At 41.2% G+C, this 26,102-nt stretch overlaps 1 protein-coding gene across 4 annotated transcripts in view; it reads right to left on the reverse strand.

Annotated features, from left to right (window-relative positions):
* Positions 1 to 26,102, reverse strand: part of LOC140190583 (dyslexia-associated protein KIAA0319-like protein) — a 95,313-nt gene that overhangs the window by 39,785 nt on the left and 29,426 nt on the right. For all 4 annotated transcript variants that reach the window (XM_072247272.1, XM_072247269.1, XM_072247271.1 and 1 more), the window contains 4 exons: positions 16,128 to 16,338; positions 14,765 to 14,866; positions 10,817 to 10,914; positions 5,303 to 5,390 (listed from right to left, as the gene is read on the reverse strand). In XM_072247272.1, coding sequence (XP_072103373.1) covers positions 5,303 to 5,390; positions 10,817 to 10,914; positions 14,765 to 14,866; positions 16,128 to 16,338 — 499 coding nt within the window. The remainder of the gene's footprint in view (positions 1 to 5,302; positions 5,391 to 10,816; positions 10,915 to 14,764; positions 14,867 to 16,127; positions 16,339 to 26,102) is intronic.

Raw genomic sequence — 26,102 nt, forward strand, 5'->3', positions numbered from 1 at the left:
TACAGGGAACGTTTGCAAGCCCCAAACATATTTACGCTTCTTTGCTAGAATTTCTGCATGAGCTGTGACCTGTCATATTGTTTCAAGTTATGAAATTTGATATCTGTTTATGATGGAGACCGTCTCTTAAGCTTGTTACATTGTGACTAGTTTCTTGTCAATGGAAGCAATATATTGTAAGGCAGACTTAATTATAAAACGCAAGCAACAGGAATTTTGCAGATGCTGGAAATTCAAGCAACACACATCAAAGTTGCTGGTGAACGCAGCAGGCCAGACAGCATCTGTAGGAAGAGGTGCAGTCGACGTTTCAGGCCGAGACCCTTCATCAGGACTAACTGAAGGAAGAATGAGTAAGGGATTTGAAAGTTGGAGGGGGAGGGGGAGATCCAAAATGATAGGAGAAGACAGGAGGGGGAGGGATGGAGCCAAGAGCTGGACAGGTGATTGGCAAAAGGGATACAAGAGGATCATGGGACAGGAGGTTCGGGAAGAAAGACGGGGGGGGGGGAACCCAGAGGATGGGCAAGGGGTATATTCAGAGGGACAGAGGGAGAAAAAGGGGAGTGAGAGAAAGAATGTGTGCATAAAAATAAGTAACAGATGGGGTACGAGGGGGAGGTGGGGCCTAGCGGAAGATAGAGAAGTCGATGTTCAGGCCATCAGGTTGGAGGCTACCCAGACGGAATATAAGGTGTTGTTCCTCCAACCTGAGTGTGGCTTCATCTTTACAGTAGAGGAGGCCGTGGATAGACATGTCAGAATGGGAATGGGATGTGGAATTAAAATGTGTGGTCACTGGGAGATCCTGCTTTCTCTGGCGGACAGAGCGTAGATGTTCAGCAAAGCGGTCTCCCAGTCTGCGTCGGGTCTCGCCAATATATAAAAGGCCACATCGGGAGCACCGGACGCAGTATATCACCCCAGTCGACTCACAGGTGAAGTGTTGCCTCACCTGGAAGGACTGTTTGGGGCCCTGAATGGTGGTAAGGGAGGAAGTGTAAGGGCATGTGTAGCACTTGTTCCGCTTACACGGATAAGTGCCAGGAGGGAGATCAGTGGGGAGGAATGGGGGGGACGAATGGACAAGGGAGTTGTGTAGGGAGCGATCCCTGCGGAATGCAGGGGGCGGGGGGAGGGAAAGATGTGCTTAGTGGTGGGATCCCGTTGGAGGTGGCGGAAGTTACGTTGAATAATATGTTGGACCCGGAGGCTGGTGGTGTGGTAGGTGAGGACCAGGGGAACCCTATTCCTAGTGGGGTGGCGGGAGGATGGAGTGAGAGCAGATGTACGTGAAATGGGGGAGATGCGTTTAAGAGCAGAGTTGATAGTGGAGGAAGGGAAGCCCCTTTCTTTAAAAAATGAAGACATCTCCCTCGTCCCAGAATGAAAAGCCTCATCCTGAGAGCAGATGCGGCGGAGACGGAGAAATTGCGAGAAGGGGATGGCGTTTTTGCAAGAGACAGGGTGAGAAGAGGAATAGTCCAGATAGCTGTGAGAGTCAGTAGGCTTATAGTAGACATCAGTGGATAAGCTGTCTCCAGAGACAGAGACAGAAAGATCTAGAAAGGGGAGGGAAGTGTCGGAAATGGACCAGGTAAACTTGAGGGCAGGGTGAAAGTTGGAGGCAAAGTTAATAAAGTCAACGAGTTCTGCATGCGTGCAGGAAGCAGCGCCAATGCAGTCGTCGATGTAGCGAAGGAAAAGTGGGGGACAGATACCAGAATAGGCACGGAACATAGATTGTTCCACAAACCCAACAAAAAGGCAGGCATAGCTAGGACCTATGCCTGCCTTTTTGTTGGGTTTGTGGAACAATCTATGTTCCGTGCCTATTCTGGTATCTGTCCCCCACTTTTCCTTCGCTACATCGACGACTGCATTGGCGCTGCTTCCTGCACGCATGCAGAACTCGTTGACTTTATTAACTTTGCCTCCAACTTTCACCCTGCCCTCAAGTTTACCTGGTCCATTTCCGACACTTCCCTCCCCTTTCTAGATCTTTCTGTCTATGTCTCTGGAGACAGCTTATCCACTGATGTCTACTATAAGCCTACTGACTCTCACAGCTATCTGGACTATTCCTCTTCTCACCCTGTCTCTTGCAAAAACGCCATCCCCTTCTCGCAATTCCTCCGTCTCCGCCGCATCTGCTCTCAGGATGAGGCTTTTCATTCTAGGACGAGGGAGATGTCTTCATTTTTTAAAGAAAGGGGCTTCCCTTCCTCCACTATCAACTCTGCTCTTAAATGCATCTCCCCCATTTCACGTACATCTGCTCTCACTCCATCCTCCCGCCACCCCACTAGGAATAGGGTTCCCCTGGTCCTCACCTACCACACCACCAGCCTCCGGGTCCAACATATTATTCTCCGTAACTTCCGCCACCTCCAACGGGATCCCACCACTAAGCACATCTTTCCCTCCCCCCCCCCCCTCTGCATTCCGCAGGGATCGCTCCCTACACAACTCCCTTGTCCATTCGTCCCCCCCATCCCTCCCCACTGATCTCCCTCCTGGCACTTATCCGTGTAAGCGGAACAAGTGCTACACATGCCCTTACACTTTCTCCCTTACCACCATTCAGGGCCCCAAACAGTCCTACCAGGTGAGGCAACACTTCACCTGTGAGTCGACTGGGGTGATATACTGCGTCCGGTGCTCCCGATGTGGCCTTTTATATATTGGCGAGACCCGACGCAGACTGGGAGACCGCTTTGCTGAACATTTACGCTCTGTCCGCCAGAGAAAGCAGGATCTCCCAGTGACCACACATTTTAGTTCCACATCTCATTCCCATTCTGACATGTCTATCCAGGCCTCCTCTACTGTAAAGATGAAGCCACACTCAGGTTGGAGGAACAACACCTTATATTCCGTCTGGGTAGCCTCCAACCTGATGGCATGAACATCGACTTCTCTAACTTCCGCTAGGCCCCACCTCCCCCTCGTACCCCATCTGTTACTTATTTTTATGCACACATTCTTTCTCTCACTCTCCTTTTTCTCCCTCTGTCCCTCTGAATATACCTCTTGCCCATCCTCTGGGTCCCCCCCCACCCCCGTCTTTCTTCCCAGACCTCCTGTCCCATGATCCTCTCATATCCCCTTTTGCCTATCACCTGTCCAGCTCTTGGCTCCATCCCTCCCCCTCCTGTCTTCTCCTATCATTTTGGATCTCCCCCTCCCCCTCCAACTTTCAAATCCCTTACTCACTCTTCCTTCAGTTAGTCCTGACGAAGGGTCTCGGCCTGAAACGTCGACTGCACCTCTTCCTACAGATGCTGCCTGGCCTGCTGCGTTCACCAGCAACTTTGATGTGTTGCTTAATTATAAAGCACTAGGTTTGCATACATGGTTTCCATCATAAATATGATCATTGGAATTTAAAATGGAATGGAAAAATTGACATTTATGTTGGTAGAAGGGTTTTAATATAATATTGACATTACTTACAGTACAAAATGAATACAACAGGGATTGGCCCTGGTTTAATTATTCTCTTTGCTTTCTTCAAAAGAATTTCACATATAAACAAGTGTAAAATGATGAATTTCCTCTATAAAACCTGACTAATGGCAAACTATTGCTCAACATCTACAGTAGTACACTCAATAGCCACTTTATTAGGTACAACTGCTTGTTAATTTAAACAGCTAATTAGCCAATCGTGTGGCAGCAACTGAATGCATAAAAGTATGCAGGCATGGTCAAGAGGTTCAGTTGTTGTTCAGACCAAACATCAGAATAGGGAAGAAGTATGATCTAAGCAGTTTTGACTGTGGAATGGCTGTTGGTACCAGACAGGCTGGTTTGAGTATCTCAGAAACTGCTGATCTCCTGGGATTTTCACAAACAACTGTCTCTAGTTTACAGAGAGTGATGTGAAAAAAATTTTTTAAAGCATACACCGAGCAGTTCTGTGGGCGAAAATGTCACATTAATGAGAGAGGTCAGAGGAGAATGGTCAGACTGGGTCAAGCTGACAGGAAAGTGACAGTAGCTCAAATAGCCACACATTACAGTGGTGGGCAGAAGAGGATCTCTGAATGCACATCACGTCGAACTTTGAAGTGGATGGACTACAGTAGCAGAAGATCATGCACATACACTCAACGGCCACATGATTAAATAAGGGAGGTACCGAATAAAGTGAGTGTTTATGCTGATCTCCAGAATTACTGCATGTATTGAAATTGCTACTCTGTGGTAATTTAAGTCCCATCAGTTAATCTGCACAGTAGATAAATATTTTGTATATAATAAATAATTTAATGCTTTAAACAGGAACAGATCAATTTACATCTGTCGTTACACAAGACCATTTACAGCCCATCTTGTAATCAATGCTAAAAGTGTGTATAAGCAGTAAATACATCCTGGAAAATATTCAAGATTTTAGTAGTATTATGCACAAGCGATTAATACTAAGCTCCAAAAGAGGACCATAACCATATTGTAGGGTTTGGAAGCTTGCATGCCTCAATGACCCGGAGAGCTATGTTGACTGGAGTGAGGGTCTTGTGCTTTAGCTCCTGATAGGGTCACCCAGGCCAAACAGGTTAAAAGGTAGTGTCCAGACTGAGTGGTCCACAGGTCCTCCAGGTTTGGAGGTTCAGCAGAGGGGTAACAACCCTGGTTAGTCAAAAAAAAAAACTTGTTACAGAAATAGTAATGAAAAATCCTTCTGCACCTATGTGTGACAGTTATGGACAGACAAGAGAGTATGGCAAACATGAGGAAATCTGCAGGTGCTGGAATTTCAAGCGACACACATCAAAGTTCCTGGTGAACGCAGCAGGCCAGGCAGCATCTCTAGGAAGAGGTACAGTCGACGTTTCGGGCCAAGACCCTTCGTCAGGACTAACTGAAAGAAGAGAGTACGGCTGTCATTGCTGCTCTAAACACCAGCAGCGTAATGGGCAGCAAGTATTAATATCAAATTTACTAATTTAAAATACGAGCACCTATTTCCACCCAAAGCATTAACTCTTTGTCTTTTCACAGATGCTGAGTATTGGAGTGTTTCTGTTTTTAGTTTGCATTGCTAGCATTTGCTTTTGCTTTTGAATTCGTCACCTCTGGTTAAGTAATTTCGGGTTATTTTCACTTTGCTTCCCTTTTCATCACTTGGCTTCCAGACTCATGCACAGACCTTTAAAGTATTTGAAACCCCATTCCGAAAACTCATGACCACAGAGCCATTTAATATGTTGCTTCATTCACAATTCGATGATTTATCATTCATAGCCATTCTGCCATGCTAAATATGGGATTCAATCTAACTATCAGGAATACAAACCTGGCTTAACAGTCACATTCACTGACCCTTCTCCATATGCATTGTCTCCTTGCACAATCAGCTTGAACATGTAGAAACCAACTGAAAGCTGAAAAATCAAAGATCCAAACATTACACACACGTCAAAATTGATTAGTGGCAATCATACAAACTTCCCTTGATTCCATAAGAAACTGACATAATGCAACATTATTATTCAAGAAAGGAGAATGTCAGCAGAATTGGGAAACTAGTTAGCGTGATATCACGTCAAAAAATGTTGAAATTCACTAAGAAATTATAGCAGAGCACTAAGAAAATTAGTGTGACTGGCAGCTTAAGAAAACTGTGTTTGACAAGAATGATATGTTTTTTAATAAAAATTTTAACAATTAAAATTCAAAGTCAAATTATTATCTGAGTACATACATGTCACCACATACAACTCTTGAGATTCATTTTCCTAAGGGCATATTCAGCAAATCAATAGAATAGCAACTATAAATATGATTAAAAGAAAGAAAGCAGATAGAAGACAACAAACTATGCAAATATAAGTAAATAGCAATAAATAATGAGAGCATGAAATGACAAGATAAAGAATCCTTAAAGTGCATCATTGCTTGTGGGAAGACCAGAAATAGAATGAGTGTAGTTATATCCTCTTTCTGTTCAAGAGCCTGATGGTTGAGGGATACACTGTTGTTGAACCTGGTGGTGCGAGTCCTGAGGCACCTGTGCCTTCCATAGGATGGCAGCAGCGAGAAAAGAGCATGGCCTGGGTGGTGAGGATCTTTGATGATGGACTGGTTAAAGGAGAATGAAGGGATATTGTGTATAAAGATACTCACAGCAAGATGTTGCAAGAAAATTCACAGGGTTGAGGATAGCATTAGTATGGATAGAGGACTACTTAAGTAATAGAAAGTAAAGAACAGGAGTCATTTGGTCAGTCTTAAGTTGGCAGAATGTCAAAGGTGAACTGCTGTAAAGTGCTTCCCCCTCAGCCCGTTTGAATGGTATCAGTTCAAAATGCCATCAGGTTATTCCCCTCCATAGAAGCTGCCTGAATTGCTGACTTCCTCCAGTATTTTGTGGGTGTTACTCTGCAGAATCCCCTGTGTTCATACTTCCCGCTCAGCCGCCTACAATCTACATTAGTGGCCCAGATTAAAAGGTGGTGTCACAAATCCAAGTTTGAGTGGGGAAGAGATCTTACAGGATGATGTGAAGAATCTGTAAAGTGATCTTACAGGTCAAAAAAATGGGCAAGAAATGGCATATGCAGAATAGTACTGGAAAACAGACGCCGAGGATAAATTGTCTGCATAACAATTAGCCAGAATGGATTTATCCTCCTTTTGTGAATACTCCATACCTAATTAACTTTTCAAATTGTCAGAGGTGCTACTATACTCTCATAGCAAGCTTACTTCCAGAGTGTGAATCTTCAGTACAACAGCTGGCATTTTTTTCTGGTCCTATGTCTTTGCCACATTCAGTGCTTTCAGCTGCTTCTGAATGTCAGACAAAGTGAATCAGATTGGCTGAAGACTGGCTTCTGTGAGGCTAAGGTCTCAGGAGAAAGAATTATCCACTTAGCACTTGTATTTGGACATAGTTGCAAATGCGTCATGTGTCGCTGATACTTGCCTGCTGGCAGGGCCCAACATAGATGTGTGTATTTTAAAGGCTGCTCTCTTCTATTAGCTGTCTAAAACTATGAAAAGACCTTGACATTTCCTTATCATAAGGACACTCACTTCTGGTTAACATTCATGGAGTCCTGAATTACAGTTTTCCCTAGTTCAGAATCAGGTTTAATATCACTGGTATATGTCGTAAAATTTGTTAACTTTGCGGCAGCAGTACAATGCAATACATGATAAATAAATAGAGAAAAATGAATTACAGTAAGTATATAGGTATATTAAATAGTTAAATTAATATAAGCAATGCAAAAAAAAAGTTTAAAAAAAGTAGTGACGTAGCGTTCGTGGTTTCGATGTCCATTCAGAAATCTGATGGCAGAGAAGAAGCTGTTCTTGAATCATTCAGGCTTCTGTACCTCTTTGCTGATGGTAACAATGAGAAGAGGGCATGTCCTGGGTGGTGGGAGGCGTAGATGATGGAAGCTGCTTTTCTGAGGCACTGCTCCTTGAAGATGTCTTGGACATTATGGAATCTACCACCCATGATGGGGCTCACTAATTTTACAACTCTGCAGCTTGCTACAGTCCTGTGCAGTAGTGCCCCCCCTCCCAATACCAGACGGTGATACAGCCAGTCAGAATGTTGTCCATGGTATATCTGTAGAGAGTATGAGTGTTCAAGGTGACAAACCAAATCTCCTCAGACTGCTGATGAAATATGGCTGCTGTCTTGCCTCCTTTATAGCTGCATCAATATGTTGGGACCAGGTTAGATCCTCAGGAACTTGAAAAGGCTCATTCTCTCTACTGCTGATCCCTCGACGACGACTGGTTTGTGTTCCCCTGTGTTACCCTTTCCGAAGTTCACAATCATCTCTTGGGTCTTACTGACATTTAATGCAAGGTTGTTATTGTGACACCACTCAATTAGTCAGTATATCTCACTCCCGTATACCCTTGTGCCACCATCTGAGATTCTGCCAACAGCAACTGTAGCATCAGCAAATTTATAGATGGCATTTGAGCTATGCCTAGCCACAGCTAAATTTCATGTAACCTGGTGCTGCTCTTAGCAGGTTCTTCCAGATATTTACAAGAAAAATTAAAATGAATATTTTCTTTTTAAACAGCATGTTGTGGTGCAGAGGGAAGTGGAACAGCTAGTACTTGGAAAGTATAAAATTAATGGGCACCAGGCTTAACATTTCTTACAAGATTGCAGAGTAACAGATTAGAAAGTTCTGCAACTGTGCAGTGCTTTGGTTAAACTACATCAGAACCCGTATTGTGTAGCTTTAGTCTCCATGTAAAGCGAGGACATATCTGCCTTACAGATCTCACTTCACAACTTTTATTGATCGATTCCAACATTGTCCTGTTGGGAGACATTGGGTTTAAAAAAACACCTTCAGACCTTTAAAAGTTCCTTAAATAATACATTAAAATATACAATTCTGAGAGGAATTGAATTATTTGATGGAGAGCAGTTGGTCCCTTTGGCTGGAGAGTTCAGACCTAAGGGATACACATTCATGCCATGGGATCAGCCACTTGGAGCAAAATGAAAGCAATTTGTTCAGTCAGAAGGTTGCCATCTTTTTAGAATTCTATGTACAGGATTGCTGTGGATGTTCAGTTGTCAAGTGTAGTTAAGGTTGAAGTTGATACCCTTTCTTCACCCCCCCCAACATCAAAGGATAATGGGGAATTAGGCAGGTGAGTGCATTTACATCAACACCCTTGATGTTACTGAGTGCTGGCACAAACCCATACATCATTCTAATTCTGAAGAGAAATCTTTTATGTAAAGCTACAAAGTATGCTTTAGAATGTATGTGCACTCTATAATATATACAGTGTAAGGGGTTTCTTTTTTTTTATGTTACTGCGTAGTCTAATTAAAATGGCTTCTTTGTTATGTTATAATTGAAAGGGCTTCTTTGTTATGTTAATTGCCGAGAAAGTCCTCCCACTAGCAGTTTGTTTGGATCACGTTACTGATAAGAAGATGTTACGAACCAATTGGGATAGTTGTTATGCTTTTGGTGTGTCTGTAAGATATTGTATGCGCGGGGTTTTGGGGCAGAAGGCGGGAGAGAGAGAGAGACAGAGGATGGACCAGGTGCTGTGAGTCCGCTAACGGGGTCGGACCCCGAGCGGGGCGTTCGGCGAGGAGAGGAGCGGAGACGGACTCGTGTGGAGCGTCTGGTCGACCACCATTGTTGGTCCCAGGCGGGCGATCCAGGCGGTCCGAGGGGTTGCAGGGTGATGGGTCCTGAGCTCCAACTGTTTGTGCACGAAGAGATTGAACTTTGATAAGTGTGGCACCTTTTATATTCCTTTTATATTTTATTCTCTATTTAGTTCCAGTAATATCTATAAACTGTAAATCATTTAATCGTATCTGGTGTATTGTCTGTTATCTGGGCGGGGTGGGGTACATCACACAACATCCACAGAAACTGATTACCCGGTTTGGCGGGGCCGAGGGCTGTTTCCCTAGACGACAGCGAGCCAAACAACCCGGAGGCTGGCCAGGGGGGCTACAACAGTATAAAGCATACTTGTCTAAAAGCATCAAAATTTATCCTGTAACTATACCCTCCTTCTTTCACCTAACTTGTATAAGCCTTGAAGATTGCACATTTAACTACAATAACAACCAGACAGCAGCACTAATCATTAGGTTCCTACACTGATTAATGCTAAAATACTTTAATAGCGCAGGCCTTCTTCCAGGAGAGACTATGCTATCTACTTTGAGACAGATAAGCAAGCAGTTAATATTAAGAAAATACCAGTCAGTTTTTTTTTTAATTAATTCAAATACAGTTTACAGACTCAGTAAGGAAAAGCAAAAACTAATGACAGAAAATACTGGAATGTGGAAGGAATGTAGAAAAATATTTAAAACAAACATGCCTACAACGCAAGACAAAAACAAAAATAAACAAAAAGTGGTAATGGATCTGAGAGGTCACAAGTTGTTCCAACTAAATCAAGAACATAGCACTGATAGTCTATAATCTTTTGCCAAGTCAGTCCTTATTCTCATTATGTTTCTGATCATGCCATTTACTTCCACTTCAGGGACAAAATTAGCAAAGAAGTGTACGCTCATGGTACTGGCCAATTTACAAATTCACTGACCTAACCCACATCCTGGTCATTTCCTGGTTAACTGGCAAAAATCTTGTGCAACTCATTATAATGTAACACTTCAGCAAAGCCATGGTTTCACAGGAATAATAAGTACTAAAGCACAGTGGAAGAGTTACTGGATAATCTATCAGCAGAGTATTAAATAAAACTTAAATCATAGAAATAGTCCCAATAAAACTAAATGTAAAAAAAATCTAGATTGTGTTAAAGACTGACGATATTCACCTATATTCTGCCCTGATACATGACACAAGACTCACCAAGATGCTGACTCTTAACTGACCGCATAATTCAGAAGCCATTAAGAATTCTAAGCGCATTTGTCTGAATTCTGCCACAGGCCAATTCTTGGTCTGTTGATTTGTACTATCATCACAAATGGCCCAAGCAGGAGCTTAAAAATATACTCATATTCAGATTTTTGTAGAAAGGATTTGAAGTTAAAACTGATTTTTTTCCAATTTGAGTACCACACAGTAATACAAGAGCACGAGTCCTTTTTAATAACTAGTCAAAATGAATAATGGGGCTTCATTTAAGAACTGACATCAAATAGAAAGCTGACATAATATACTTATCCTCAGCATCATTCCACCTTCATTCACTTCATATTATATGCTCAAGATGACTATTTATAGCTGGAACAATATATTTTAAAAAATCTACTTCACAATTTCAGTCACATGATTATCTTGGACATTAATTATTTTCATATACTTACTTTGGAAAGTTTAAGTGTCTTTAGATGTTGACCTTCCATTTCTCCCACGTAGTCACGTGGGTGTGTAATCAGTTGCCAATCATATTTATAGCTTGTTCCTTGAATGAAAATGAGAAACTAGATTAGATTGCATTTTAAAAATCAGGTCCTGCTGTGACAATATCTTTACGTTAGATCAATACACACTTGAATACCTTAAAGGATATTTTGCAAGTCTTCACACTCAAGATGTGATTAAAAGATTCAAGGTAATATTGTAGAGTTTTCATGAAGGAGCATCTTTGCAGATAAACTGATATTTAAAAAATTCCACATTGCATTATCAATACTTTAACCTAGCTAGTCCACACTAAAGGAGATTCATAAGAGAAAATGTGTACGGTACATAACATCTAACAGTTGGTCAGCGATTTCGTTTTAACTTTTTTCTATTTCATCCAACGTCCTGAAGAAATCAAGACGCTACATTTCTTACAAGTTACAATGTGAAACCTGAATGATCATTAGGTATCAATCTCTCTAGTATAACTTGCATGTTATATTGATTTCCATTGTATTAGCTAAACAGTATTTAGCCAATGAAACATTTGTCATTCATTTTTAAAATATATTTTGAACAATTTACAACAACCAAAATCAACTGGTCTTTAAAGTGCTTTCCAAACAAATAATTCAAAGTCAATCCCAGAAGCAGTGTAGTGCATAAATCAGTTTAGGTTTATAAATCATGTCAGACGGTTGCAGTGAATGACCGAACATGATTTTCAATTTTGTTCATAGACAGCATTGCTCTCACTGTCAGTGTGAGCTTTTCAAAACAGGATTGATGAAGTAGCTGCTGAGAAGTGCTCTTCTTCTCCCTTTGTGGAGAGTCCAGAAAGACTCCAGAAGGAAGCTGTACAGCCCCAAGATAAAGGGTTAACCATTTTACCTAAGATAAGAATTGCACTGAAATGTGAAAATGTTCGGCATTCTCTATCCTAGAGAATGTTTATCCATTGAACATGTCCAAGGCTGAGATTTGAAAATGAATGCGGCCTGAAGGTGAACTTAGAATGCAGAATTAGCCATGGTTTATTTGAATGGCAAAACAGACTCTTACAGCAATACAAGTATAACCAGCATTTATTTTTTTGATCTGATAAGTACAGCAGATTACTAGCCATCCAGCGTCTTTCCATGAACCAAACCATGTACATTCTGAAATATCTGAGACGATCTGAGCTCCTTCTAATGAAAAGTCGACTGAAGAAACGGATGCAAGCAGCAGCTGTAACCCCAGAGTTGAAACTGTCAGAACTTCAGAAGTTATTACCATGAATCATTTGGGTGGCATAGTGGCGTAATGGTTAGCACAATGCTCTACACTACCAGCCAGGGTGCTTCTCCCACTGTTGCCTGTATGGAGTTTGTATGTTTTCCCCGTGACTGCATGTGTTTCCTCCAGGTGCTCCGGTTTCCTCCCACAGCCCAAAGACGTACTGGTCTGTAGGTTAATTTCTCATTGTAAATTGTCCCGTGATTAGGCTAGGCTTAAATGGATTGTTGGGCAGCACGGCTCAGAAGGACCTATTCTGCACTGTATCTCAATAAATAAAATAGATTTGATGACATAGTAGTGCAGCAGACCCGCGTTTCCAGCTTCCTGCACTTGATCCTGACAGGTGCGTGCGGAGTTTGCACGTTCTTCTGGTGACTGTGTGGTTTTTCTCGGGTGCTCAGGTCTCATGCTGATTATTAGGTAGATTGGTTAATACCAGTTAGTTCTGATGCAGGTGGGTGGTAGGAGAATCGGGATGGAGATTAGCTTGTGAAAGAGGACGGGTTGCAGAGAAGTAAAGTGCAGAAATAGGACTGATGGGGTTGCTCTGAGAACCAGCTTAGAACTAATGTGCCAAATGGCCACCTTCAATGCCACTGGAGGACAAGTAAAAATAGGAAGGGAAGATCACTTTATATTTAATATTGTATTAATATGGTTGCCCACCAGAGTTTCCTGTCCATGATGGTCCTGAGCAATTTGATTAACATTATCCAATTATCAAAATTGGATTAGCTTAACACTACAAAATATAACACAGTGGGAGAGTAGAAATTACCCTCTTCAGAATTCATTTTATTTTAAGTGAAATCTGGTGCAGAAGCAACCAAGGAATTTACAAATAGCTTTAAGAAATGCAATTGAATACTAAACTTAAATAACTAAAAGATAAATGGAATTTTGCAAGAGTCTTCATTCCACACAAATTAAAGCAATTAAGGTTTGTAACATTAGCTAAATAATATTGAAGTGCAGCTGGCCCTTTCCATTATGTTATATAATTACCTTTTACAGTAAATACTATTAACTGCTTACTCAACTCGCTTTGTAGACATGATTTAATTAACTAATTAAGGTCAGAAAGATTTACTGTAATTACTCCATTAGGTCAGTTAACTAACCAGACACTTACTGATACATTAATTAACATCAAGTAGATTATATTTACAACATAGAAATCCACCACAGCCAAAAGTTCTATTCCCATTCTCCATTTTACTAACAGTTTAATACATATACAAGATAATAGCACTTCTAATGTATTTAATACTCTAAAAGGTTACATACAAGTTTAGAGAATAGCAAATATAATACATTGCATACTGTACAACTAAAAATGTAATATTTAAAATATGCACACCACTGGGCTTGTACTTGTCAAGCTACAGTATATACTAAACTGCAGGATAGTTATTGTTACAAATAAGATCTTCAAAGCAGATCAAAACAGTGGGCAATATACTTGTATCAGACTTTCTGGGGAAAGGGAAAAGGTGAGTGGGAATTCCATACATAATGGAAACCATGCAGATTTTGGCAACTGTTTTCATAAACATGGACACATAGCAATCTAAAATACCTCCCAGGTGTTTATGCAAAATGAGTTACTGAGAAGACAGCAAGAATTTCTGCTCTGGTTATCGGTTTTTGCCAGGGACAATTTCTATAACTTTAGGAGGTGGCTCCCAACTAACCTATGCATATTTTGAATAACATTTGAATACATGTTTTAATAATGTCACAAAAGGTTTTCTTTTCCAAATGCATTTTCCCTTTACTGATGATTTATAGTCAAGTGATAAATCAGTGTGGTATTAATAATGGATGCAATAAAGATAGTTTATTTTTCCAAAATACTCCAAATTCAATTAATTACCAACTTTCTGGAGTATCAAAGGGTGAGTGTTGACTTGATGAAAGTATATAGAATTGTGATAAGGTTCCAACCTCCCCCCCCCCCGCCCCCACCGCCAGAGTGGAAATGTCAAATACTAAAGGGCACAAGTTTAAGGTGAGACGGGAAAGATGATGTGGAGGAACTCAGCAGGCCAGGCAGCATCTACGAAAAAGAGTAAACTGTTGACCTTTTGGGCCAAGACCCTTCATCAGGACTGGAAAGAAAGGTGAGGTCACTGTAAGAAGGTGGGGGGAGGGAACGAAGAAGTGCAAGGTGGTAGGTGAAACCAGGAGAGGGAGAGAGGATGAAGTAAAGAGCTGGGAAGTTGATTAAGTGAAGGAGATAGGGGGTGGAGGAGAAGGGAAATCTGATATGAGAGGCTAGAAGAATATGACCATGGAAGAAAGAAAAGGGGGAGGAGCACCAGAGGGAGGTGACGGGCAGGTAAGGAGATAAGGTGAGAGTGAAACAGGAATGGGGAATGGTGAAGGGAATTACACAAAGCACAGCCTCTTTTCCCTTCGTACAGACAATCTACTACAGCAATGGACAGTCAACGTTCCAGGCTGTCCAGATGAAAGGACTCGACTGTCCATTTCCCTGATCCAGAGTTCTAGCAGCATCTTGTGCGCAGTTGCACAAATGGATGATCTGAATTTTGACAAACAGCCAAAGTGACTTGCAAAGTTGATTCACTCTCTCAAGGAAAAACAGAAATCCACTTGCTTACCTTCAGGAGAAATCGGTAACACAAAGGCATTCAGATCAACTTTATTTGTTGGCAGAGTTATCTCCACGCTGTTCCCAGCAGAAACAATCAGTTCCTTCACCACTAAGACACAGAGAATGTTTTAATACAAACACAATTGTTTTAATTCTCTCCATACCAAGAATGAATCTATAAGCCTCTATAACATTTTTTCCTTTGTTTGACCTACCATCACTTCTCTATGCTGTTGAAATTCCCTTTGCTTTCGGCTTTACTTGCTAGGCTGGTTCTGTCAATGACTATACTGTGATAGATCAAGATGAATTTTTTTTATATAAAGGTCAAAATTTATGTCCAATTAAATCCAAAATGACATTAAAGGTTATGAGGGGCACAGACAGAGTGGCCAGAGAGTATCTGTTTCCTAGGACTGAAATGTCTATTACCAGAGGGCCTGCATTCAAGGTGAGAGGGGTTAGGTTCAAAGGGGATGTGAGGGGCAAGTTTTTTTACTCAGAGAGCAGTGCTTGCCTGGTACGGTGGTAGAGGCAACTACATTAGAGGTTTTTAAAGAGACATTTGGATAGGCACATGGATGTAAGGAAGATAGAGGGGTATGGACAGGGTGTAGGTAGGAAGGGTGAATGTTTGGGTGTTTTTGATTTGCTTTTTAGCTGGTTTGACTCAACATTGTAGGCTGAATGGCTTGGTCCCGTGCTGTACTGTTCTTTGTTCTGAAATGCATTTAGTTCAACGTTTGTAGAAATTTCCATTTTCTCACCCCCACAACTCTTGCCTATGGCTCAATTGACAATAGTCTCATTCAAGTTAGAAGACTGAGAGGCCAGACGCCCAAGCTGGTGAACATCACCTGCATGCTAAGGGTGTGCAATACTGTCACATGTCCTTGCTACGCATGGAACATAAACTGAGTTTCCATCTGTTTTCTCAGGTGAATGAGAAAGAAACCATGGTATTATTATGACCATAGGAGATGCTACTCTCTAGGTTACCCAGTAAGGCTAATATTTCTCTCTCTCAACCATCCTGAAAAGACAGATTACTGGGTCTCCTTCACTTACTGTGTACAAATTGGCTATGACACTTCCCATATTAGTGACGACATTTCAAAACACATTTTAATGTACTCTACAACATCCTGAGACGGAGTGAAAGCCTTTTTGCTTTTAAAACAATCACATTCATAGAAAAATTAATAGTTTTGACCAGCAAGTCTGAACATTTGCAGAGTATTAATTTAAATCTTCCATGAAAAGCGTTTCTGAAGTTACAGTGCAAGTATCAATCACCAGCAAGAAAATGAAGAGGTGAGCAAAGAAACAAATCGTACAATAAATGCACAAAGTTAACATACTTAACTCACCTGTGGGGGCACTTGTCAATCTGGATGCAGGAGCTACAGCAGTGGTGTTCAGAGGTGCATATGTTATAGTGACTACTGCGAACGTCCCATTTATACTGTCATTTGCTGGATTAAATTGCATCCATTTCGGATTGGATGCTGGAGTAGTCAATTTGGAATCAGGAGGAGCAACCAAAGAGGCAGCATTTGAACTTGAGGTCCCTTCAGCAACCTGAATAAAGCGGTAAGGAAACAAGAAGTTTAAATAGAATCAAAATTATTGGTGATGCAGGGCAAGATTTAAAAAGAGATTGGGTGCCTTAGGGACTTCTCAGCAGGTTGCAATCATACGATCTATGAAACACTTGGCAGTAGCTAACAAAAAGAAGCAAATTGCAAGTGGATCAGCCATTGTGTGAGTGGACAGTGTTAGAGTGGTCAGGCTTTGGCTCAACAGGCTTGGGCAAGAACAGCTGGAAGCTCTAAGCAAGCTTCTAGAAAGTTTTTTTTCCCCCTTTTCATCCATAGATAGTACACTGAGAATGGGTCCGGAGTTGATCCTGTGTGAGATGCGGGAACTTTGGGAAACCTCTAGTTTCCCTGATATCTACGTCTACACAAAGTTCTCTGAGCTGCAGCTCCTTAGAGACCATGTTGTGGAAATGCAGCTGCAGCTGGATGATCTTTGGCTCGTATAGGAAAATGAGGTTATAGATAGGAGCTACAGGGAGGAAGCCACCCCTAAGTTGCAGGAGGCAGGTACTTAGGTGCCTGTCAGGAGGGGGAAAAGGGAATGGGCAGCCAGTGCAGAATATCCCTGTGGCTGTTCCCCTCAATAATAAGTATACTGCTTTGAACATTGTTGGGGTGACGACCTACTGGGGGGAGCTGCAGTGACCCGATTTCTGGCACTGAGTCTGTCTCCGAGGCTCAGAAAGGAATGGGAGACAAGAGGAGTCCATAATTAGAGCAGATGATACCAAATTCTGTGAATGTGAACGAGACTACCAGGATGGCATGTTACCACCCAGTTGCCAGGGTCAGGGATGTCCCAGATTGGGTCCAAAGGGGAGCCAGAAGTTGTGGTACATATTGGTACCAAAGACAGAGCTGGGAAAAGGGAAGAGGTTCTGAAGGGAGAATGCAGGGAGTTAGTAAGAAAGCTGAAAAGAGGTAGTAATCTCTGGATTGCTGCTTGTGCTATGCACCAGTGAGGGTAAGAATAGGCAGATGAATGTGTGGCAGGGTTTCAGATTTATGGATCATTGGGATCTCTTCTGGGGAAGGTGTGACCCACACAAAAGTACAGGTTACACCGGAATCAGAAGGGAAACAATATCCTTGTGGGCAGGTTTGTTAGGGCTGTTTGAGAGGGTTGGGGGTAAGGGAACTAGAGTGATAGGGTTGAGGGTGGGACTGTAGATGCAGTGTGTAGTGAGACTGCGAGGAAGAACAGGCAGATGATAGAGCAATGTTGCAGTCAGTGGGATGAGTTAAAGTGTAGTAGGGCCAACATCGAAAAAAGGGTGATGAATACAGGACTGGAGATGTAATATTCAAACTCATGCAGTGTACGGAATAAGGTAGATGATCTTGTAGCACACATAAGAGATTGGCAGGTCAGATGGGCATCACTGAAACACGGCTGAAAGATCATAGTTGGGAACGTAACATCCAAGGATACACATCGTATTGAAAGGCTAGGTAGGTAGACACAGGGAATGGAGTAAAAATTAAATCAAATCCTGAGAAAGAGGTGACATAGGATCAGAAGATATAGAATCTTTATGAGTAGAGGTAAGAAACTGCAAGGGTAAAAAGATCCTGATGGGAGTTATATATAGGCCTCTAGGATATGGGCTACAAATCACGAAGGGAGATAGAAAGGGCATGTAAAAGGGCAATGGTGTGATAGTCATGGGGGATTTCAATATGCAGGTAGATTGGGAAAGTGAGGTTGGGTGCTGGACCCCAAGAGAGGGAATTTATAGAATGCCTGCGAGATGGCTTCTTAGAGCAGCTTGTGGTTGAGCCCACGTGGGGAACAGCATTTCTGGATCGGGTGCTACGTAATGACCCATATTCGATCATAGAGCTTAAGGAAAAGGAACCCTGAGCAGGCAGTGGTCATATGATAGAATTCACCCTGCAGTTTGAGATGGAGAAGCTAAAATCAGATGTATCAGCACTACAATGGAGCAAAGGGAATTTCAGGGACATGGGACAGCAGCTGGCCAAAGTTGAATGGAAGGGCAGAACAGCAGTGGCTGGAGTTTCCAGGCGCAATTCGGAAAGTGCAGGATAGATACATCCCAAAGATGAATAAGCATTCTAAAGGGAAAATGAGACAACTGTGGCCGACAAAGCAAGTCAAAGATAGCATGAAAGCAAAAAGAAAGCATATAAATTAGCAAAAATCAGTGGGAATATAGAGGATTGGAAAGCTTTTAAGAACCAACAGAGTCAACTAAAAAGCCATAAAGAGAGAAAAGATGAATATGAAGGTAAGCTAGCCAATAACATAAAGGAGGATACAAAAAGCATTTTTTCCCAGACATGTAAGAGTACAAGAGATAAGAGTGGATATCAGATCACTGGAAAATAATACTGGAGAGGTAGCCATGGGGGGCAGAGAATTGGTAAACAAACTTAATAAGCACTTTGTGTCAGTGTTCACCGTGGAACGCTAGCAGAATGTCAGTCATGCAGGACTGTCTGGGGGCAGAAGTGAGTGTCATTGCTATTACTAAAGAGAAGGTGCTTGGGGGGGCTGAAAAGTCTGAAGGTAGATAAATCACCTGGACCAGATCCCAGGGTTCTTTAAAAGGTAGCTGAAGAGATTGTAGGGGCATTAGTAATGATCTTTCTAGAATCACTAGATTCTGGAATGTTTCCAGAGGACTGAAAAATTGCAAATGTTACTCCACACTTCAAGGGCCTTTCTTGCCTAACAAATCTGCTGGAATTCTTTGAGAAACTAACTGACGGGATAGACAAAGGAGAGTCAATAGATATTGCTTATTTGGATTTTCAGAAGGTCTTTTGACAAGGCGACACACGAGGCTGCTTAACAGATTTAGAACCCATGGTATTACAGGAAAGCTATGAGCATGGATAGAAGATTGGCTGACTGGCAGAAGGCAAAGAGTGGGAATAAAGGGGGTCTTTTCCGGTTGGCTGCCATGACTAGTGGTATTCCATAATGGTCATTGCTGGGACCATTTCTTTTCAAGTTACACGTTAATAAATTTGGATGAAGGAATTGAGGGCTTTGTACCCATGTTTGTGAATGGTATGAAGATAGGTGGAATGGTAGGTAGTATTGAGGAAGTAGGGAGCCTGCAAAAGGACTTAGGTTGTGAGAATGGGCAAAGAAGTGCAACACTCAAAGTAGCAGATGTAATATAGTGTTGGAAAGTGCGTGGTCATGTACTTTGGTGGAAGGAATAAAGTCATGGGCTAGTATCTAAATGGGGAGAAAATTCAAAAATCAGAGGTGCAAAGGGAGGCCTTGTGCAGAATTCTCTAAAGGTTAACTTGCAGGCAGAGTTGGTAGCAGGGAATGCAAATGCAATGTTAGCATTCAGTTTTGAGAGGTTTAGAATACAAGAGCAAGGATGTAATGTGAGGCTTTATAAGGTGTTGGTCAGACCTCACTTGGAGGGTTGTGAACAGCTTTGGGCCATTTTTTCTTTCACCAAGAAGAAATCTGCTGGCAATGGAGAGGGCCCAGAAGAGGTTTATGAGAATAATTTCAGGAATTAAAGGGTTGACACGTGAACAGCGTCTGAGAGCTCCGGGCTTGTACTCACTGGAGTTTACAAGAATGAGAGGGGATCTCACTGAAACCGATCGAATATAGAGTGGATGTGGAGAGCATGTCTCCTGTAATGGGGGACTCTGGTACCAGAAGGCACTATCTCAGAATAGAGAGACATCCGTTTAGAACACAGAGAAGGAGGAATCTCTTCAGCCAGATGGTGGTGAATCAGTGGAATTCATTGCCACAGACAGGAGTGCAGGCCAAGTTATTGGGTGTATTTAAGGCGGAGGTTGATAGTTTCTTGATTAATCAGAGTGTCAAAGGTTACGAGGAGAAAGCAGGAGAATGGGATTGAGAGGGACAATAAATCAGCCATGATGGATTGGCAGAACAGACTCAATGGGTCAAATGGCCCAATTCTGCTCCTATGCCTTATGGTCAAAACTAATCCTTAAAGCTCTAATTAAAAAAAAGAAATATGACTAACCAAATTTAGAACAGCAGCTTTTAAACTATTAGTACAGGAATTTTATTCCACATTATTGGAGTTGAAAGATGCAAAATACTGAAATGTAATTCTCATATAATATTCTGATGGAGCAATCATCACACCAGAGAGCAATGGCATTTTTAAATGTTCAGACTCTTAACAGCTGACGTTGTAGTGGACAGTTCCATGGCTCCTACAGCTTTCATTTTTATAGCACTCTTAATACGCAGAACAAGGAATTACACAAAACAGACGGAAGTTCAGAGAAATAGTGAATTCCAACATATAACATATGTAAAGCCTTATAAAAGCATAATGGCACTCTTTCTAAAACAGTGGCCCATTCTTGAAGACCTGCACAACACAACATCCAAGGCAACAAACCCCAGCTACAAAGGTGTATGAAGCACCTTTGATCGTCAATTCCAATTGTCAGAGCCTGGGAACAAAACAAACTATCGCAATGTATCATGCAACTGGATCAGACAAGGTTAAGCACAGGAGATCATTTGGCTCAGGAGGAGGTCAATTTTCACCCACCCTCTCTACTGCCCCTCACTCCACTGGTGTTTAGGGCAGCAATGAAGGTCCTCCATCTCTGGTCGTGTTCAGGGCTTCCTTCATCATTTTTCACTACTGTCAGTCATGCAAGATCTAGATGGAGACTCAGAGATACCATTGCACTCAGATGTAGAAGGATTCATTCCTTAACAGTTCTGTTTTCCCATTTAGGGTTGTTAGCCCCAAGCTGAACCCCTGAACCTGGAGAACTGGTGAACCACTCTTAGTCTGGCCTCTACCCTTTGATCTGTTTGGCATGGGTGAACCTACCAAGAGCCAAATCATAAAAGCCCTGACTCCAGCCAACATAGCTCCCCAGTTTTTGAGGCATGCAAGCCTCCAAACCGTATGACAAGGTTGCGGTCCTCATGTAGTGTGCAAGGCACAACTAAATGCTATACAACAGATGAAGCCCAAGTAATGTTTTATATTGATCTGCAAGCTCTTATTTTCTATCGCTCCAACTGTTGCAAAACAAATTTCAAAAGCTGTCTAAGAACACACAATTTATGATACAATAGCCTTAAAATACAGTCATAAAATCTTGAATATAGAACACGCATAAATACATAAAAAGCCTATAAAACATGAATGAGACTTTACCAGTAGGGAACAAGACTCTGTAGAGGAGCCTGCACAAAATGGACCAATGAATCAGAATCAGCTTTATTATAACTGACCTATACATGTGAAGTTTGTTGTATTGTAGCAGCAAGAATAAAACCTCGTCGCTTTACATCCCCCCCAAAAAAAACAGCATTGATGGAGGTGACTGAAATACTTCCAAATTCCAAGCCTTGTGTGTTCAGCTACATTAGCCAAACAGAGCAATGGAACAAAATCAACACCTTTATAATCTCTCTGATTCTTGCAAAAACAACCTCACAGACAAAAGCAGAAATTTAAAACTCAAGAGTTTCTGGATGCTGGAAATTCAGAGCAACACACATACACACACACAAAATGCTGGAGAACTCAGTAGGTCAGATAGCAGCTATGGAGAGGAATAAACAGTCGACATTTTGGGCAGCGACCCTTCATCTGGACTGGAAAGGAAGGGGGAAAAGATGCCAGAATAAGATGGGGGGGGGGGGAGGGAAGGTGTACAAGCTTGTTGGTGATAGGTGAAACCAGGTGGGGGGGGGATGGAAAGATGGGATGGTTGGGCAAGGAGGTAATGAAGTGAGGAAGTGGCAGGTGCAAAAATTTAACACATGCACTAACAACTAGCTAAGTCCTTTCATTGAAAATTATCCCATTACTTCAAAGGAGTGTAAATGCGGTAACATCCTGTATATTCCAGAACCCATGAAAGACAAAAACTTGAACAATTTGTTCAAAGTGTACTTTGCTGAGCGCCAACTGCAATGATCAAATGCAGTCTTATTGAACGAACACTCCTTAGTCCTCATTGCTAACTATCTGCAACCACTGTTCTGTAGTCCAAATGCCGCTTTGGCTCAAATCAGACTTGGAGTTAGACGATAAAATTCTGAACATCCTTTTCCCAGTATTAGTCATGGATCCATTGAAAAAACAATAGATTACAAGTAATCCTTAAATCTAATCAATTAATCAGACCAACGCATATTTAAAGGCTTATCATTCATATTACTGCATTGAAACAAAGTACGTTTAATTGACCGCATGACTTAGGAGTCATATCAGGAATATGCTTAATATTGGTAGTGGGCCAAAATTGTAACACCTTACTCTATCTGATATCATTATAGAAATTGGTAGACAATCAAACTTCAAATTATTATTTTTTTAATCATTCCATATACAATCTCAAACATTTTCCGAGAAAGTACACCCGGATGCTAATTTACTTATAAAATTCAATTACAAAATTAATTAGTTGAGCTGGAACTTGTTGGCATCTTTAGCACCCACAATAGGTGCCAAAGGTCAGCCTATTCAACTTGCTGCTACGAAGTGCCCAGGACTCTAGGCGTGTTGCCAAGCAGTGACGCACAGAGACCCAATGTGAAATTTCGGCAAATGCTCTGAAGGTCAGTGAAACTAGGTCTCCAGCTTTGTCAGCTGTTAAAGCTGCAAGGATTTTTAAATAATCATTTTTGTTTCTCATTAATAGAGTAGGATAATTGGGGCAAATTTAAATAATTAAAAACAAAATCATTAAAAAATAATTATATTCATTAAATTAATTTAAACAAGAACTTAATTTTCCTTATCAGTCCCCCTATAATCCAACATTTTTTTTGCCTGGTTCCACAGTGAATGTCATTTGCTTTAACTACACTCATTCACTCCAAATCAAAGGTATAGCTATGGGAATCTGTATGGATTGATGTCTCTGTACTGAACTTTATTTCTTTCGGTACAACTCAGATCCCTTGTTCTGATACATCAAAGGGATTTCCTTCGCTAATATTGAACTCAAAAGTTAAATTACCTTGGCTGATTGTTTTCACTCCACTTTCCAGTTCCAAATTTTACTCTCTTCCTTAATTTCATCTCCATTTTACAGGACTGCTTTGTGAACAATATCAAGAACAAACCACAGGCTTCCCCAACCACTTTGGCCGTACATTCCAACCCCAGCCACCACACTGATCCTTGTATTGCTTCCATTTCCGTCTCATTTATTTCATTTAGTCTTTTCCACTGATACTTGTCCCACATTTTCCTTCATCCTCAACTTCCACTCCATAAAAATTCAATTCTATTCAGGAATAATCCAGTCTGTTCTCTGTTCGTCCATCACTGTCTGGTTTGGATCAGCTACCAAACAAGACAAGAATAGACTCCAAAGAACCGTCAGGGCTGCAGATAGGATTATTGGTGTGAAGCTGCCCTCGATCCAGGACCTATATGCATCTAGAGTCAGGAAGCAAGCAAGCAGCATCATTGTTGACCCATCACACCCTGGACATCACCTGTTCCAATTCCTTCCTTCTGGTAGGTGCTTTAGATCACAGAATGCCAGGACAAATAGGTACAAGGACAGTTTCTTTCCGTATGCCATCAGTCTTATGAACACTTGAATTTTAGTCTATTAAAAAAACAAGTCCATCTGTACATACACAGGTATACCTCATTGTATATAGTTCACGATTATTTGCACTATTGTTTGTTTTTTTTTGATTCTGTACAGCGAGAGCTCAGGGAAACCGGCATCAAATTCCCTGTATGTGTCCACGTACTTGGCGATAATAAAGGATTCTGAAAAGCTGACATGGGCACACCGGTCTTAGCTCTGATGCATGTGTTTTCAACTCTTCTCCTCTTACTCAAAACAAGAACAGCATTCTTAACCTGACTGTTATTTTTTCACTCCAAGTTAGTGTTTTTTTCCAAAACTTATGGAGAGTTCAGTTTGACAACTTATCAGCAAAAAAAATTATGAAAATGCTCTAATCCAGTAAGGCCCAAACATAATTTAAAAGACCAAGGTGGGTTTATAAAATAGAAAATTACAGGGGACAATAAAGACAATGAGTATAAAGTTATTTATGCTCAAAATCTGAAATCAAAATCAAAAGTGTTCAGAAGACAGACAGCAACTACTGAGGGAAAGATTTAAGCTTTCATCCTAAATCAGATCATTGACCTGAAAAATGAATTTTATTTCTTTCTTCACAGATGTAGCTTAATTTTGTGACATTTTCCAAATATAGTTTCTTTTGAAAAGAAAGCATGAAAATGTATGAGCCACAGTTAAAAACCTATTAAATGAGGTACCAGGCTAGAAACACTTTATGAAGTGTATGGTCACCAAATGCAATTTACTCACTGTTGAACTATTCCTGGTGCATTTTACATTAAGCAACAAATACAAAAATGACAAAAATACCATTTAAATTAGTTTGTCAAAAAACATAGCATATAAGTTTAAAGATTAAAAATACTGCAGTATAATTAAGATACATTTTCAACTCGTCAGTTTAGAAAAACACTGTATTCTAATTGAATTGAACATCCAATAGATTCCCCCTCTATTGAGTGATTAGCAAATTGTTTAACTGATGCAAATTACCTGTTTCATTATTCAAGTCACTTTTGTGGTTAACCAAGTGAAAAGTCAACATCTCACCAAATTTTATATAGATACCAATTAGTATTTTCACATACAAGCAAAAAGTTTGATTCAAGATATACACTCATTTACCACTTTATTGGATACACCTGTATATCTGCTCATTAATGAAAATATCTAATCAGTCAATCATGTGGCAGCAACTCAATGCAAAAAAAGCATGCAGACATGGTCAAGAGGTTCAGTTGTTGTTCAGACTAAACATCAGAATAGGGAAGAAAGGTGATCTAAGTGACTTTGACCATGGAATGATTATTGTTGCCAGATGAGGTGGTTTGGGTAAACTGCTGATCCCCTGGGATTTTCACACACAGCCTCTAGAGTTTACAGAGAACAGTATGAGAAACAAGACATCCAGTGAGCAGCAGTTCTGTGGGCGAAAACACCTTATTAATGGCAGAGGGCATAAGAATGGCCAGACTGGTTCAAGTTGACAGGAAGGCAACAGTAGCTCAAATAACGATGTTTTACAACAGTGGTGTGCAGAAGAACACACTAAACGCACAACACATCGAATCTTGAAGTGCATGGAGTTCAGCAGCAAAAGACTACAAACATAGAAATACACTCAGTGGCCATTTTATTAGGTACTTCCAATAGCTAATTAAGAGGCATCCGAATGTACTTCAGTTTAGATCAATATGTGGAGATCCTTTGCTTCAAGTACCACACCCTACATTAAATATTCAAGTGAATATTGAGTTTTGCTGTTCCCATTTTCAGAAAGCATTCATCTTGCTTTGAGGCCATTTGATGACTCAATTGCATTACAGTCCTGTAGCTAGTTGACAGATATTTCTTATCCTGTCTTGTACAGTGTTCCTCTCCATCCCTGTGCATCTCACTTGGTGCTTCAATAATGAGCCATCATTTCAAACAAACTGAGATCACATTGCAAGGAGATCTTCATCTGTTAGAGAGATGGGCCGATGAATGGCAAATTTATTTCAGCTCAGGCAAGTGCAAGGTGATGCGTTATAGACAGACAAACTAGGGTAGGACTCGTATAGTGAACGGATGCTAACAAATGTTGTGGAACAGAGTGACCTGGGAGTACAAGTGGGGGGTTCACTGAAAGCAGGTGTACAAGTAAACAGAAGTGAAGGCATTTTTAGCACG

This window comes from Mobula birostris, chromosome 30, assembly GCF_030028105.1.
Source record: "Mobula birostris isolate sMobBir1 chromosome 30, sMobBir1.hap1, whole genome shotgun sequence".
NCBI lineage: Eukaryota > Metazoa > Chordata > Chondrichthyes > Myliobatiformes > Myliobatidae > Mobula > Mobula birostris.